Source organism: Gymnodraco acuticeps, unplaced genomic scaffold, assembly GCF_902827175.1.
Source record: "Gymnodraco acuticeps unplaced genomic scaffold, fGymAcu1.1, whole genome shotgun sequence".
NCBI lineage: Eukaryota > Metazoa > Chordata > Actinopteri > Perciformes > Bathydraconidae > Gymnodraco > Gymnodraco acuticeps.
Genome location: NW_022989843.1, coordinates 3,336,779 through 3,352,768, shown reverse-complemented (window position 1 = coordinate 3,352,768; position 15,990 = coordinate 3,336,779). Strand labels below are relative to the sequence as shown.

General features: G+C 40.0%; 1 protein-coding gene across 5 annotated transcripts in view; it reads right to left on the bottom strand.

Moving 5' to 3' along the window:
* The window catches only part of LOC117560679 (calsenilin-like), a 47,952-nt gene extending 32,376 nt beyond the window's left edge, over positions 1 to 15,576 (bottom strand). For 2 of the 5 annotated variants that reach the window (XR_004571216.1, XM_034237637.1), the window contains exon 1: positions 15,436 to 15,576. Coding sequence is in view for 2 of the 5 variants with exons in the window: in XM_034237637.1 (XP_034093528.1) it covers positions 15,436 to 15,441 (6 nt within the window). In the remaining 3 variants the exon portion in view is untranslated. Of the gene's footprint in view, positions 1 to 1,330; positions 1,933 to 15,435 lie in introns of those variants that run through there. The other 3 variants (XR_004571215.1, XM_034237624.1, XM_034237646.1) reach the window with 2 other exon arrangements.
* Between the last annotated feature and the right edge of the window lie 414 nt (positions 15,577 to 15,990).

The window sequence follows — 15,990 nt, the reverse complement described above, 5'->3', positions numbered from 1 at the left end:
CTATCATATTTGTTTTGGCCGCCCACCTGCGTAACGCATCAGAAGCGAGACGTTGGTCTCTACTCTCTGCTCCACCTGTTCTATCCATACTGCTATCCCATACTGCATTGAAATCTGCGCCCATAACCAGACGAAAGCCTGTGAGATCCCGTAGAGTTTTGGTTAATTGGTCATAAAAGCCAGCCTCAAAAGTGTTGGGAGCATAGGCAGAAATCAATGCTATATTCTGCCCGTCCAGACGAATCTTGGCAAAGGCCAGTCTCCCCTCTTTGTCTGTCCAAGAGCCGATCAGATCAAATTTCAGCTTGCGCCTACAAACTATCATCACACCCTTGGTCTTCGTAGGAGCAGACGAAAAGACAATAGGGTGATAGAGCCTATTTGCAAAGCGGGCCGCATCCTTGATGAGTAAATGTGATTCCTGTATCATGGCAAAGTCAATATTTCTCTTATGCAAAAATCCTAAAATAGTGGTCCTTTTATGTGGGATATTCAGTCCCCTGGCATTAATGGAAATTAAATTGAGATTAGTCATAAGTAGAGTAGTGTAAGAATACAATATAAAGTATAGTCACCTCAACAAGCAGGATATGGTGATCTGGATCCCAAAAAAAACCTTCCCCAAAAAAGAAAAAACATAAAACATAAACAAACTCAAAAACAACCCAAGAAAAGTGAGGAGATAAGTCCCTCCTCGACATTCCTGATAAGTCCCTAACTGGACAAATAACTCAAATCTGGGAACTCTAACTGCCTAAGAGGGGCAGCACCATCACCAACCATTAGATCAGGTGATATCTGTTAATTGCTAGACAATGATCTAACGAACTGCTGAGCAACACGTCAGCGTAGTGAGTCATCAGAACACATGCAAAAGATCCATCACAACATCAAATAATCAAGAGAAACATTTAAATGTGACCAAGTAACGTAAGAGCATGTGAAATAAACGAAAAAGAGATACAACAAGATAATAGTTTGTACCACTTTGACATGGAATGTCGATATAAGCCCAGCCATACAGCCTGCCCAACACCCACACGCATACACTCGCACCAGCACTCTCCCACCAAGCCGATACACATCAGCGTCCGTACACTCTTAACTCCATCCCGCGAATAGGCACAAACCCAGGCCGTGCGCGGCCACCACGCCAACCATACACCCGCGAGCACGGATGCGCAATTATGGCACTTTGAGTTTTCCATACATAATAGACACCCACAAACCTATGCCACAAACACACCGCCAGCGCGACAACCACACACGCAGCCCACACATACACACAGGACAAATTATGCTTGGATAGGAATACAAGAGAAAGACTTACCGGTCTACATATGGCCAGTGCATAATAAAATAATTAAACAAATAAATGTAGAAAGAAAAAGGCAGTCCAAAAACTATGGTCTCTACGTATACGCCCCGCGGGTCGGGGGTTCCATCCAGACAGACAGCGTAACTGAAACTTCACAAAACTTCACCCTATCCAGCCGGGCCTCAGCACTGGTAATTCGGGTAAGCACGTCAGCTAGCTTCTCCTCAACAGCAACAACGGCTCTCCGCGTTTCCTATAGCTCTTTCCGAAGGTCAGTAAAGTGCTTTGTTTGGTCCTCAGATAGCTTTTGAAGAAGCTCGAGAATCGCGGTGTTGGTAGGCTCAGTAGCAGCTGAGTTCAACACCGACATGTCCGGTGAGACATTCGCAGGCTTCGGGCTAGCATTAGCCTTGAGAACCAGGTGTTGTTGAGTTGCATTAACTACGGTTTTCGGAGTTTTTTTTACTATTCGGCATGTTTAAATGTAACAGATGACTATTGGGACTAATAACTCGTGATTGATATCAAAAGTATCACTGATAGTGGGATATTTAAGCAAAAATAAATGGTGATGGCGCCGGAGCCACGAACTTAAGCAGCCATCTTCCTCGAGGTCCACTCCTCCCTCAGGACTGGCTTATCTAAAGCCAGTTGAGTAGCACTTGAAATGTTTTTGCTCTATGGAGCCTGATGTACTTATATGATTCTGTTTTCTTCAAGTTGTATTTTGTTGGTCGAATGCACTTATTGTAAGTCGCTTTGGATAAAAGCGTCAGCTAAATGCAATGTAATGTAATGTAATGTAATATTACATTGGATTATTTATTTGTTACTGCTAGTGATGTGTGTGTATGTAATATTTAACTTAAACTCATTCTTTCCATGTACATACACACATCTGCCATCCGTTTATCACTATTTAATTGACACACATTTTTAAATGAATGTTATCAGCCAACACTATTATAATGTGGGTTTTCAATTACTGTTTGGTCTTAAATAGTTTTAAGGAAAACCCTTTGGGAGCTCAAATCAATCCGCTTACACTGGGCTGTTACGGGAATAGAGTGAACATCTTTAGTTTACTTTTAGAAAGATATTATTAACGAAGTAATCAGTAAAACTGTTTTTTTGGGCAACCAAAATAATTAAACCTTGACAAGAAATCAAGGTGGAGGTGAGGTTACTTCTGGCAATATTTCTGAGACGGATACATCTTGAAATAACTTAGTTATTTCAGATTAAATGTGTGTTCCTGTTCATTTTCATGTTCAGATCCAATTTATCAATGCGACTCTTACTATGCAGGACTTATCCCCCTGCAGCTCATTCATATTCACCGTCTATCCTCTCTCATCAGTGGAGATACACTTTAAGGTTTTTTGCTCCAATAGATTTTTCAATTTTTTCAGCTTCATCATTTGGAATCCTGACGGTTTCATCTACAGAAACACTGATTGGATCTGATATGATCTGATTTACCGAGAATCTCTTTTCATAATTCTCAAGTAGCTTTATTAAGCTGCCTTGCAAAACACACTCAGAAAACACACACACACACACAAATACATGTGTACACTGGAAGGAGTGTGGGCAGGAAGATGAAAGACGTGGAAACAGAACAAACAGTAGCTCTGTTTACTTTGTGGAAAGGAGAAGGAAAGCAAAGGATGACAGTGGGAGAAGAGGGGGAGAAAGGGAGTTAGATGAGAAGAGGGAGCGCACACACACAGGATTTTAAACGGCTATTTGATCCCATCGGAAAGAAAGAGCCAAATAAATGTGGGGAGTTATTCTCCTGGAAGAACAAGTCACTTAGCATAATGAATTCTGACCTATCTGAGAAAAAGAGCAAAGGACGGCCAGAGGACGGAGGGATGGAGGATGGGAAGATGTAGATATGAAAGCACTTTGCTGGGGAATACATTTACATGGCTATTTCTGTGTGTCTTCCACATGAAGAGATGGATAAAACAGGGCTAAAGATGAAAGTGGAAGAGGTTGGGAAGAAGTAGGAAGACTACAGGGAGTGAATAGCTCCATAGATGCACACAAAGTCAAACTCATAACTGAAATGGAAAGAAGATGACGGAAACACTTTCCATCATCCCGACATCTATTTATTCTCAGATCAACAGCGGCACACAGGGAGGAGTAATATGAAGAAAGGCTCAGCTGTGACTCGCTTCTTTGGAGGAGTAAATTAGATGCATTGCATTGTTTTCAAATGTGGCTTTTCAAGGGAAGTCACACATTAGAATAAGGAGGACGCGAGATAGACAGATGTAGACTGACAGAGTAAACACAAGAAGACTCAGCGCTGATTATTAATGGTCCGCTGGACACACAGGCATATTCACAGTTGCTCACAAACACACACTTTCAACTAGTACTTTTATCTTATGTTCCTTCTTAACGCTTCAGCTAGCTCTGTCCTGGGGCAGCACTTCCCTCTTGTAACGCCTGCACAACACACAGACACAGACACTCTCACTCAGACACACATGCCCTATAGGGTAGTGCATATACCCATAACGCTCAAAGCAAACACAGAGCAGCGATGCGTTGCACATCGCTTTGCTCTGCCATCAATTATTGAAAATCAGTCGCTGTATTGTTGGTTCAGTGAATGTTGGTTTACATAAAGTGTAAACTGGCCTCCTTACATCAAAGGTCTTCTCACTGCTGGTCCACTGTGGCCAACAGAGAAGAGTATCAGAACCATTACAAATACAGTTTAAAAATAAATTATGTCAACCTCTAGCCACATACTACATGAACAAAGTAAAGTTTGATGACATAGACAATTGGGATGTTTTGTTCAATGTAAGACATCTGAAAAGTATTAATACATGCAGCTTTAATTACTGTTTGCAATTATTGTTTTGCTCTCATTATACTTTTCTCATAATAATGTAAACTATTTCTTACTAGGGAATGGGATGGACAACGGGAACATCTCATTTCCTTGTAACATCGATGGAGGTTGAAAAGGAAGAGGAGGAGTGACGGAAAGGGAACAGAGAGCGAGAGATTGAGTATGGTAATGTCAGATTAGTGGATTTGAGTTCCCATTAATAAGTTATGTGTGATTAACATTCACCAGGCCACACAGCATCTTCGGCCATCATGTCCCAGCTCACACTAAAACTCAGCCAGCAGAGGTTCATTTGTTATGCCTGACTGCTTCCTCAGGGTCAAAATGTGCTTTCAAACATGCCACGAGATGGGCGAATCCAGGAGACAGCGAGGATGAATAAATGTTCCTCTGAACCAGTTACAATAACCTTTCTTTTGAGAGAAAACAATTCACTTACTATCAAGTCTGTCCACAATAAATCTACAACAGAGCTGGTGTCCTATGTCTGGTTAATAGAGCTAAGTATTAAACATACATAGTTAAATTAAACAACAAAATGCCTCCTTTACACTGTTGACAGATCTGCTGTTTAAGTGGCCGTGACAGACCTCACGTACCTTACCTACCTCTATTAAGCTTACCATTGATAACAAAAATGCTAAATTGGCTTTAATTTGGTCTGATGGACAGGAAAAAATCTAAATTCTAAACATGACATTGACAATGTGTTCTGCTTTCATGAAAAATGTTCTTATTCACTTTTGTTAAAGTTGCACATCATTACTATAGTCTTCATTTGTTTAATTTTAACTTTACATTTTAATTGTTCATTTAGTAAAAGCTGAAACTATGTAACCTCCTTCTTACTCAAAGATAGGAAAAGGGAAACCACCTGATGAAGAGAGGGCCCAAGGCCCCTGGGCTTTGGCTTTTTGAGAGGAGACTCTTTTGGGGGTTCTCTTGGGAGCCTATGCTTTTGTACTTTGACCTTGTATCTTTGTAAAACGTTTGTATTTTCTTTTGTAAATTTGGGATCTTGTAATCATCTATTTTTTGTCAAAAACCCAATAAAACCGGTTTGTAATTTGTACATTTCGACCCAATTCCTGGTCTCTCTGGTGGTCTCTGAAGGTATCTGCTTGGTCTTAGAGTGAGGTAAGAACACCCTTCCTTGAAAAAGGCTGACAGTAGCTGAAATGCTAAGGTTAAGCTATAGTTTCACATTGGTTACTGGTTGATGTGGTTTTGATTGATGCTGAAATATGACATGTGCTTTGCTTGTGTTGTAATATCACTGCTGTGATATCAGTGTTGACTCTGGCAATGCTTGATTTGACATTTGCATTGTTATAATTGGCATAATTAGGGTTCAAAAGAGGGGGTTAGGGATTGTGGGTCCTGAAGCTGCTCTAAACCAGGGAGTCTCCCAACGACACAGGGTTTCTCCTCCAGGGGCAGTTTAGATGGGGTCTTACCAGCCCACCAAGACCTACTGCACTACACAGTCCGTTTGATATCCAAGCGGTCGGTCCAAGTGCCTGAAATAAGTGATACGACTGTTTTCCGGTGCCTTATCAGCAACGGAGCTCGGAATCGGAGACCAATAGATATACGTGGTTATATCGAAGTTAGATTCCTTTTCAACACAAAGGAAGTGTTTTTTATCTGTCAATCCAGATCTTCACTTTAAAATATGAAACGCTTGCAGTGATTGTACACAGCTTTGTAAAACGTTTGATAATGTTTTGGCAGAATAATGACTTTAGGACGTGAGGAAAACATTATGGTTAAGATAATCATCAAATGATTAAAGGAAGGGAACGATTGTGGTGATTATTTAGGAACGGGATATAAAAAGCATCTTCTCGCAGCAGTTAAAAGTTTTGCTAACCCATCCATTGACCTCGACCTCTTTCTCAGCAGACTTTGTGCCTTTATTAACAACACAACATAACAACATAACACTCTTTGTCCTTTGCTTCAGACTGACGATTAGTCATGATGCTCAATGATAGGTGCCGTCTCATCTCTTGGGAAGACAGTCTTTATTACATGTTTCCTTGATACTGACAATTAAGTGTCATTAACACAGATTATCGACCAATAATTGTAATAAAAACTGACACTGTATATTTGGTCGGATTGTTTTACACGTTTTCAATCCTTGACCAGATAGCTTAGTATTTAATGGACATTTTTGCAAATTATAAAATGTTTAACTACGTAATTAATATTTGTTAAAGTAAGAAATTGTGAGTTTTATAATTGGTACCAAAACTCAAGCATTGTGTTTTAAGATTGGATAAGACAGACATCCAAATAACTATTAAGTCAGGTTTTGCTTGATATATAACATGTTTTGCTATTTAGCTAAATGACAGCCTTAATGTTTTCTCCTCATGAAGACATCTGAAGAGCAGAAATACAAAAGAATGGTAAGACCACACAGCATACACATCATGAGAACTCTCAGCAGACACATAAAAGCAGAAGCGCACAGACTATAAATACACTGAGTCCCGGATGAACACACAGAAACACATAGAAACACTCTTTCCTTTACATCTGTCACACATAGAACAGCCTCCCACATACCCATGCTGCAGCTCAGGGATAGCGCATGCAGAAGTTCAAAAGCAACTCAGAACTGGCAACCAAACAGATCCAACCACCCCCGGTTCAATTAGGTGCAAAATTGATCGTTCCTAAACCCCAACACTGGACATTGACTGTCCAATCAAAGCTTAGCAACCATCATTAGGCACAGCAGATGTTTTGAGCTCTGGTTTTCTTCACCTGTTAAAGCCGTTTGCATGTGGCTGATATTTAACCATGCAACCACTTCTTACATGTAAGATTCGATTGGGATAAAAATTCATGTAGATTCTGCGAGAAAGATATTGAGACTGTAGAACATATTTTCTACCAGTGTGAGCCGGTACAAGAAAAAAGCAAAGGCTCTGTCTCCTTGCTGCTTTAGCCTTGATTTTGGGACTACCAGAAGTAATCTGATTTTGTTGAGTGAACATTTTATTCATAAGTGTAAATATTTCAAAGCTAAACCTCATATCAAGGATGGAAGAATGAACTCAAAGTTTTTGCAAAATCGCTCCAATACATGACGGACAAAAACGCCAAGAAACCTTTTGCATTATTGGACTTATTTATGTTGCTTGAATGGGACCCGGACATTTTCGTAAAGCAAAAACATTTTATTTTTTTGTTTGCTGTATGTTATTTGTATTTTTGCACTGTATCAACACCAAGTTACACTCTTGACTGTTATAATGAGCCTTGATGGTTTGTAAAATAATTGTCAATAAAATAAATACAAAAAAAAGCGACTTATTTTTAAAGAGGTAGAGGAGGGCGGTGTCTTTTTTAGCAGTTTCAATAACACAACAACAGAAGTGTGACATTGTGATGTCTGCTTTAAAGAGAGAGTGTGTAGGATTTGGCAGAACCTAGCTTTGCTGTTGCAGATTGCAAAAAACGGATAACTCCTCCACTTAACTCCCGTTATAAGACATCTTCAACAGGTCCCTGCTGCAGTCTGTAGTCCCCACATGTTTGAAACACTCCACCATCGTTCCTGTCCCCAAAAAGACACAAATCACCAGCCTCAACGACTACCGCCCAGTAGCACTCACCTCCATCATAATGAAGTGCTTTGAGTGGTTAGTCAAATCATTCATCACCTCCTCCCTCCCTGACTCTCTGGACCCCCTGCAGTTTGCCCATAGAGCAAACAGGTCCACAGACGACGCCATAGCCCTCACCATCCATACTGCCCTCTCACACCTGGACCAGAGGAACACATATGTGAGAATGCTGTTCATTGACTACAGTTAAGCCTTCAATACCATTGTGCCCTCCAAGCTGGTCAACAAGCTCAGAGACCTCGGACTCAACAGCGCCCTCTGTGATTGGATCCTGAACTTCCTAACAGCAGACCCCAGGCAGTGCGGGTGGGAAACATCACATCCTCCACCCTGATCCTCAACACCGGAGCCCATCAAGGCTGCGTGCTGAGCCCTCTCCTCTACTCCCTGTTCACACACGACTGCCCCCCTCACCCCAGCCACAAACTGTTCAGTCTGCTGCCGTCTGGCAGGCGGTACCGCAGCATCAGGACTTAAACCACCAGACTCAGGAACAGTTTCATCCCACAGGCAATAAGACTGCTAAACACCTGAACTGTTGAAACAACATCCAAAATATTAATCTGGCTGATACTTTAAAATTATTTAACTACTTAAATTATTTATATATTTACCTAATATATCATTCCAATAACTTGCATGTAGACTCTTATTGCACTATTTCAAACTGTGAAGCTGACAATTGAGCGGCCCAGACCAAGCAAGGAGGCAGAGCATCCAAAATACAACCCGGTGTGGGCATTTATTACTCACAAACATATGACAGCCTCAATCTGCTGTTCACGTGAGCACAGTCACAAGGATCACACACACACACACACACACACACACACACACACACACACAGCCCAACAAGAAAACAGCACCTACGATAATGGGAGAAATTATATCATGAAAGTTACGGTGTTTATTAAGCATTTTAAAACGTATGTGGTAAGTTGCCAAAGTGCTTTTTTCTGAACGTTCATCAGTATTATAATCAAAAAGAGAAATATGAACGTTAGTTTTTACAGAAATGATCAAATAAAGTCAACATCTCACAGTCTTTACTGAGCTGTGTGGGGTTTGTTCAACTTTTAAAAGATGTTTGAATGGTGATATACACAGTGATAGATGTTAAGGACTAACGTTTATAATAAATAGTACATTTGTATTTATTTTAAGATCTTTTAATAGTTCATACAATCATACGTATTGGGATCATTTGTATTAATGTGGACCGGAGGGAGAGGGTGACGAGCATAAGTTTCACTTTCCTTTTTTATTTCAATTCAACTTTGGTCATGAAGAATATGTTTCTCTGTTGTCCACGTTCATAAAGCATAAAGCAACAGCATCAGAGCACTGTGCAGAGTCTCTAGATGAGTTTACAGTAGTCCCTCGTTCTTATTATACATCCATGTTGTAGTCCGCTGTATAGAAAACTGTAGTTTCCATAGTTTCCCCACAGCAGCAGACGCACATTCATGAAGTCCGCTGGCGCATCATAAACACGTCGGATAGTGAAAGTGCATTCGGATTCTCTAAAGTACCGCAGTCTCTTCTCCTAAATCCTTTTGAATTCTCCTATCCACTATCCCTTAACCCCGTGACGTTTCACTCAGAGGTCAAGGAATAGGAGATAGGGTTAGAACTTAGGAGCTAATTTTTGGATTATCGGAACGCAACCCAGCTCTGTCCCCGTTATTTTCACAAACACCCCCGCCTACACATTTACTGACACAAACATTTGTATCATCTGTTGTAGACCCAAATAAATAAAATAAAATAAGAACTCATTGTCAAAAAAGATAAACGCCATTCTTAAAATGTATAAACGAACAATAGTTTGATTGAATCATATTGATTAGAGTGCACAATAGAAATAAAATAATTGAGAGAAGAAAAAGAGATATGTTATCTATCAAAACCCAGTTAGATTAACATTCATTGGATTGCACACTTTGTTTGTTTGTGTGGATATGTAGCACATTAACATTGTAATAGCACTTAATGACTGACTGAATGGAAATGACAATACATGAAAATGTAAAACGAAAAAAGTGATCATGAAAATGGTTCCAACAAATGAAGAAAATGATTTTTGACCACTTTGTTGTTCAGATATATCACATATTTGTAACTAAATGATACATGAATTGAAACAAAACACAGTATAAACTGAGGAGTGACTCCCGTGAGGTTCATGTATTTTCTTCACTCCGCTGGGAAACTGTTCTCATGTCAAGAAGCATCAGATCAGTGCATGCACTGCCTCGTCCAATCAGTGAGCGATACACAGTAAGGGGGCGGGGCGAGTGTCTGAGGATTTCATCGAAGGATGGTCTGGTGGTTCCTCGGTTATAGCTCCTCCATTATCGCTCCTCGCTCCTCCGGCAAAAATAAGGCAAGATGGCGCAGACAAATCAACTTCCGGTGAGACCGAGACCGAGGAGCGAGGAAATGAAAAATAAGAGAAGTGAGAAGGGCCCCAGGTGCACACAATCCAGCAACAGACATGGGGAAAGGGGAACACTTTTCAGAATAAAACCAGGAAACAGAGACAGACAAACTAGTTACATAAATTACATATATTCCCATGCTTCCTGTGCAATGTTTTTAGTGCCCGTAACGGAGGCCGAAATCTATGGGCCCAGAGATCACCTCCGTTACACAAACAATTTTTATATTTACTATTTACTTTTTCATTTTTCTGTTTATCTGTGTTTTGTGTTGCACTGTTGGAGAAGCCTGTGACCTAAGAATTTCATCAGCATAACTATACTGTAGCTATGTTCGCATGACTAAATAAAGAACCTTGAACCTTATGGTTACTAGTCGCCAGGTGAGGAAGTTGTGGTACCTTTAAGGACCCTCTCAGAGGATTCTTACCACAACACTCATTTAGGAGCAACAACGTTTAGCAGGCATTAACATCAGTTTTAAAAGCTTGTCAGGCAACAAACGTGGCCTTCAGGTAACATAAAACGTAAAGCCCCTCTCTTGACCCAGCGTTTGGTTAGTTTGATCTGATTTACTGCAGAAACATGGCAGTGCACCATTGCACTCTGTAGGTCCCTATGTATATAAGAAGGGCTCTTTTGTAAGGTAGCAAGAGACAACAATTCTTAGTGTATACACTAAACACAGAGTTATGAATATTATATTATATTTCTGCTAAAAGAAAATAGGATCACCGAAATGCATCACCATTATTAACTATTAAAGCAAGCTAAATAGTTATTTATGAATACACATTTCGTGCTTTTTTATTAAACATCTTTCTGGAACATGTCCCAAGGTACACAGACTGCGAGATAGAGATGCTGCTAAGTGTCACCCATCAAAACCATTGTTGTTGTTGTTGTTTCTGGTGCATGCTCTTACACAAAGCAACAATAGGCATGAATTAATTAAGGGGTTGATGTAATTGTTTTGTCAAATGCTCAGCTTACTGCCAAGTGATCTTAAACTCAGTTTGCATGTGGAAGAGAGGCCAAAACTCCATTCTTTAAGATACATGTCTATAGTTGCTAGGTTTCAGGACCAACTGTGTTATTAGCTGATAGTTACAAAATGTGTATGTTTGCTCCCTGTAACCCCTTATTTTTCAATGTCTATTTATTGTTCAACACTCTTCCAATAAAACCTAATAAACTATCATTTATTTAGCCGTTCATATGAACAGTTATTGTCTCCCTTCAACCTGAATATTGCCTCATCCCGTCTACATCTCCTCATTACTTCCAATTTATCTCACAGTCACCCTCCTTTCCCTCCACAATGTCACCTGTCACCATGCTACTCTTAAGGTGGAGCGCAAATACCAACTGGGATTTAAACATAGGGGGAAGTAGAGTCAGCCTGTGTGATTGTGAGGAAGAGTGTGTGTTTTTGTGTGCACAGGCTATGTAGAGAAATGATATGAGCAGGTGGGAGGAGAAGGAGGAGGAGGAGGAGGGACTGACAGCACAAAGGGAGAGAGATACAGTCAAATCTCACACACAAACCCCACCACTCGGGATTTCCTGCAGAGGAACCCAGAGCCAGATAGTCTAAAATCTCTAAGCGACGTGAGAACGATGCAGGAATCACTGGGAGCTGGCTCATTTTGTTGGCATTTTGTGCTGACATACAGTATAACTTGAATAAGATTAGTTCTAAGGTACGATGGAATAAAGTATACCTACAGATATAAAATGATTGGCAGCACACACACAAAAAAACACTGCATTCTTCTGTGTGTCTGTGAATTCCTCTATACACAAATAGATAGACTGGTCATTTCAAGGCTTCTTGTGCATGATGTTCAAATTGTTAATGATGGTCCCTTATTAAGACAAGCGTACTCGTCAAAATACTTCGTGATTGACAGGTTGCTATCACAGTGTTATGCAGTTTGAGTATTATTTTGGTCACCTACAAATATAATAATAAACAATAGTGTGTGAATATGGCACAGGAGACCACTGTGTCAATGTTGTGTTCTTGAAACCATGTTCATGTATCCTTCATCTTAACCAACAAGCTTTTTCTAACCCAAAATATGATCCTATTTTAGAATTTGATTTTAGACAACAGCTAAACAAACACTAACTCAAGCAAAGGTATATCTCTTTCTATTTAATTATCTGTCTCTTGGTAACTTAACAACTGTTACACAAGGAAAACACTATCTGTTTTGCATTGCCATTTGTCTTAATAAATAAAAAACAACTTAACAACGAAAACAGAGTGCAACTAAGTCACAATTTGAGTCACTCGACAACAGAAAAATAGCTTCACAGATGGTAGTTAGAGCGCCAAGCTAATGAACTTTTGAAAATGTGACACCTTCTGTTTTCAGTTTGTCACATAAAATAGAAAACAGTATCATGCACTGAGAGTTTAAAAAAAGCCTACATTACACTGCATGTTCTCATGATGTGGTTGTGCAGTGTGTCTCTTTACATGAAGCCTGCTGCAAGAAAATATGCAAGGTTGATGCTGATGGCTGAGAGCTGATACTATTTGTGTCCTGACTGCTTGAGCCTCTCAGTATGGCTGTCAGTGTGAATCAGTGTGACTGTGGGAGGACGGCACATCCATATGGGCCGCATGCTGTGTGTGTGTGTGTGTGTGTGTGTGTGTGTGTGTGTGTGTGTGTATAAGTATTATATCGATGTGTGAGCCTTCACATAGAGAAAGAATTAATACTCTAGGGAGGCTTTGAGCAAAAGAGGAGCCATGTTCAATTATCAGCTCCTTTCCTCCTCATCCCTTAAAATACACACACACACAAGCGCTTTCCTCATATTCCTCTTTGTGTAGGTCAATAAATACAATATAGACACCGTGTATGACCATAACAATACGAATTGATCAGTGATTGATATTTTACATTTTATCATCTTTTCACCTCACCACATTTTTCCCCCTCTAGGTCGATAATAATTTGCCTGGCTCAGTACAATCGTGTCGACCAGACTGTATTGTTTCTGCCTGTGATTCTTCATGCGCAACATGTTACATATCTGAAGAAAAAACATTGTTAATGTGGACCAATTCACCATATCATAGCTCATTTATGATGATAAATATGCACTTTTTTTAACACCCAGAGTCTAAGAAAGTGAAACTAGGGTAAGAAGAATGTTTCAGGAAACAATGGCACTGTTACACTCTCAAAACGCGTTCCTCTTAGTTTGGTGTTTGAAGTGTGCATCCCTGTTTCCGGACCTTTTCAATTATTTATAGAGTCTATATCTCCCGTTCCCTCTACCTATTGAACAGGTGGGGCCCACGGACACTATATCAGGTACAGCACAATGCACTGAATGTGTGTGTGTGCGTGTGCGTGTGTGTGTGTGTGTGTGTGTGTGTGTGTGTAGCCGTCAGCCTGTCTGGTGTACTGTCACTGATCTGTTGCAGCCTGACTGTGTGACTGCTTTGACTGACAACCCACGCTGTGGAAAAATGCAACGTCAGGCTCTTAGAGGACGGTCCTCCATGAAATACTTATTATGTCACAGTGTTAAAGTTAAAGCACCATCTATCGTAAATATGAGAGGGATTTGAATTCAATGCTTCAAATCAAGCTGTGTGCTGGACAGAATCTAATCTCTTATAGTAGAACCAATAACTAACTATAAAAGACCATGTGAGACTTCATACCAAAATATATTCTCTGTAGGATAACATATATCAGATTTGATAAATGAAGAATATTCTAGGATGTAAGATCTCTGATCTCACTAAAAATGACAGAATTGACATTTTGAACAAACAGTAATTATTTTGCATAAAATAAACTATGAGTCACAAACTAAAACCTCAGGGACCCAGACTCCTCACAGCGTGATTCAACTCAAACTCCTGCAAGTCAATATTAAGAGAAAGGGAGGGGAAAGAGAAACAAATAACTGTTGAAAAAAAGGTACTGCATTCAACTGCTTATACAAACAGGTATTATAAGCATTTTTCACCATGTTCTGACATTTAAAAAACATTTAAAACCAATGCATTTATAAAAAGAAATACAATTAAAAAATTAAGTTGATTAACCAGTCTGCACAAAATGTACCTGCAACTGATTATTTTTTAATCTCAATATAAATATCAAACCAATACATTTTAAAATGTTTTAAAAATGAATTGGACATTTAACAATAATGAAGATGTATTACAGTGAAAACAGCCTGTAGATTAAGTGCTAATGTAAACAATCATTTGAATAAAAAACATTACTTTGAACTTGTGTGTGTGTGTGTGTGTGTGTGTGTGTGTGTGTGTGTGTGTGTGTGTGTGGTGTGTGTGTGTGTGTGTGTGTGTGTGTGTGTGTGTCCATTTGTTCCTGTCTGACATTATCATACATTTACCTTTTTCTTCTGTCAGTGATCTAATGTTTTGCAACTGTGCCCTAAAGTAGGATTTAAGGTCACAAGGAAGAGCCATCCCTCATTTAGAAAAAAACAAAAACTTAATTTGCATCATGCAGTAACAGCTTTTCCTTGTTTTCAAGCCCTCCAGATAAACATAAACCAGCAATATATCATTCATAGAGCTTTATTGAGCTTTGCAGGGGTTGGAAGTCCCTGCAGGATGGCTGGGTTTTCACTTTACAGTCTATTATCTCGGATTTAAACTCAGAGGCTGCTTGTTGCTGAGGGTCTGCTAGATTGTTTATTTAGCCAGGAGAACAGAGGCAGAATTACAACTCTTCCTAGAACTGGGGATTTAAGGCAGATTGGGCGTATTTTAAGCCAGATTCAAACACTTGGATCCACACGAGGGTTCTCCTTATGGCAAACTCAAAAATATATATCACACGTGCTAAAATTGAGGGAGTGATATGGAGGATAAGTGGTGGAAAAGACGTGATGCTGAATGACAGCGAGGATACATTACATAACTTCACTCCCAAACTCAGCTTTCGGGAGCGAAAGTGGGAACAAATGAGCCGCAGAGCCTCAAAAACAAGATGTTAATATCAATTTTGCCAACAGGTAGCTTGTCAAGCTTATCCATTTAAGTTATGATGCGGTTTGGTTTGCCACGTTAAAAAAAGAGATCAGTATTTTAACCTGTCGCGCTATTAACACGTCAGATATTACCAAGGCATTGTGTGTGTTTCTTACCTGCATGTTGTCCTGTGTGGTAAAGGCGACAATGATTGCTGATTTCTGCCCGAGTGTGTGTCCTCTCTGCACCGACCCTCAGCCTCAGACTGCCGCTCCGCTGGATTCGAAGGAATGCACACACACGCGGAGGGTGGGGGGAGAGACGACGCTGAAGTTGGCTTCCGATTCAGAGCATCCGATTCGGCAGTTAAGGGGAAAGTTAAGGGACATTTAATTTACAGCGCTGAGCAAACAATCCTCCGTGTTTGAACCTCTTAAATCGCTGCATAGCCGATTTATTTGGACTGGATTATCCCAGAAAGTCTAAAGATTCTTTATAACACAGTTTCAGATTTGTGAAATCTTTATTCTATTTGTGAAAATACAAACAAGGGAGATTTCAGTGCTTTTTTTACATGTAGACCACATTAGACCAGGTCCTGATCTAAGGCTAAGCCTTCCCAAATATTTTTGTCACTGCATCCTGGTAAAATAAAAATATAATGTAACCTATAAAGTTTGTGTCTTTGACATTAGCGCTGCTATGCAGCCACCTGTGCCCTGTACTACGAA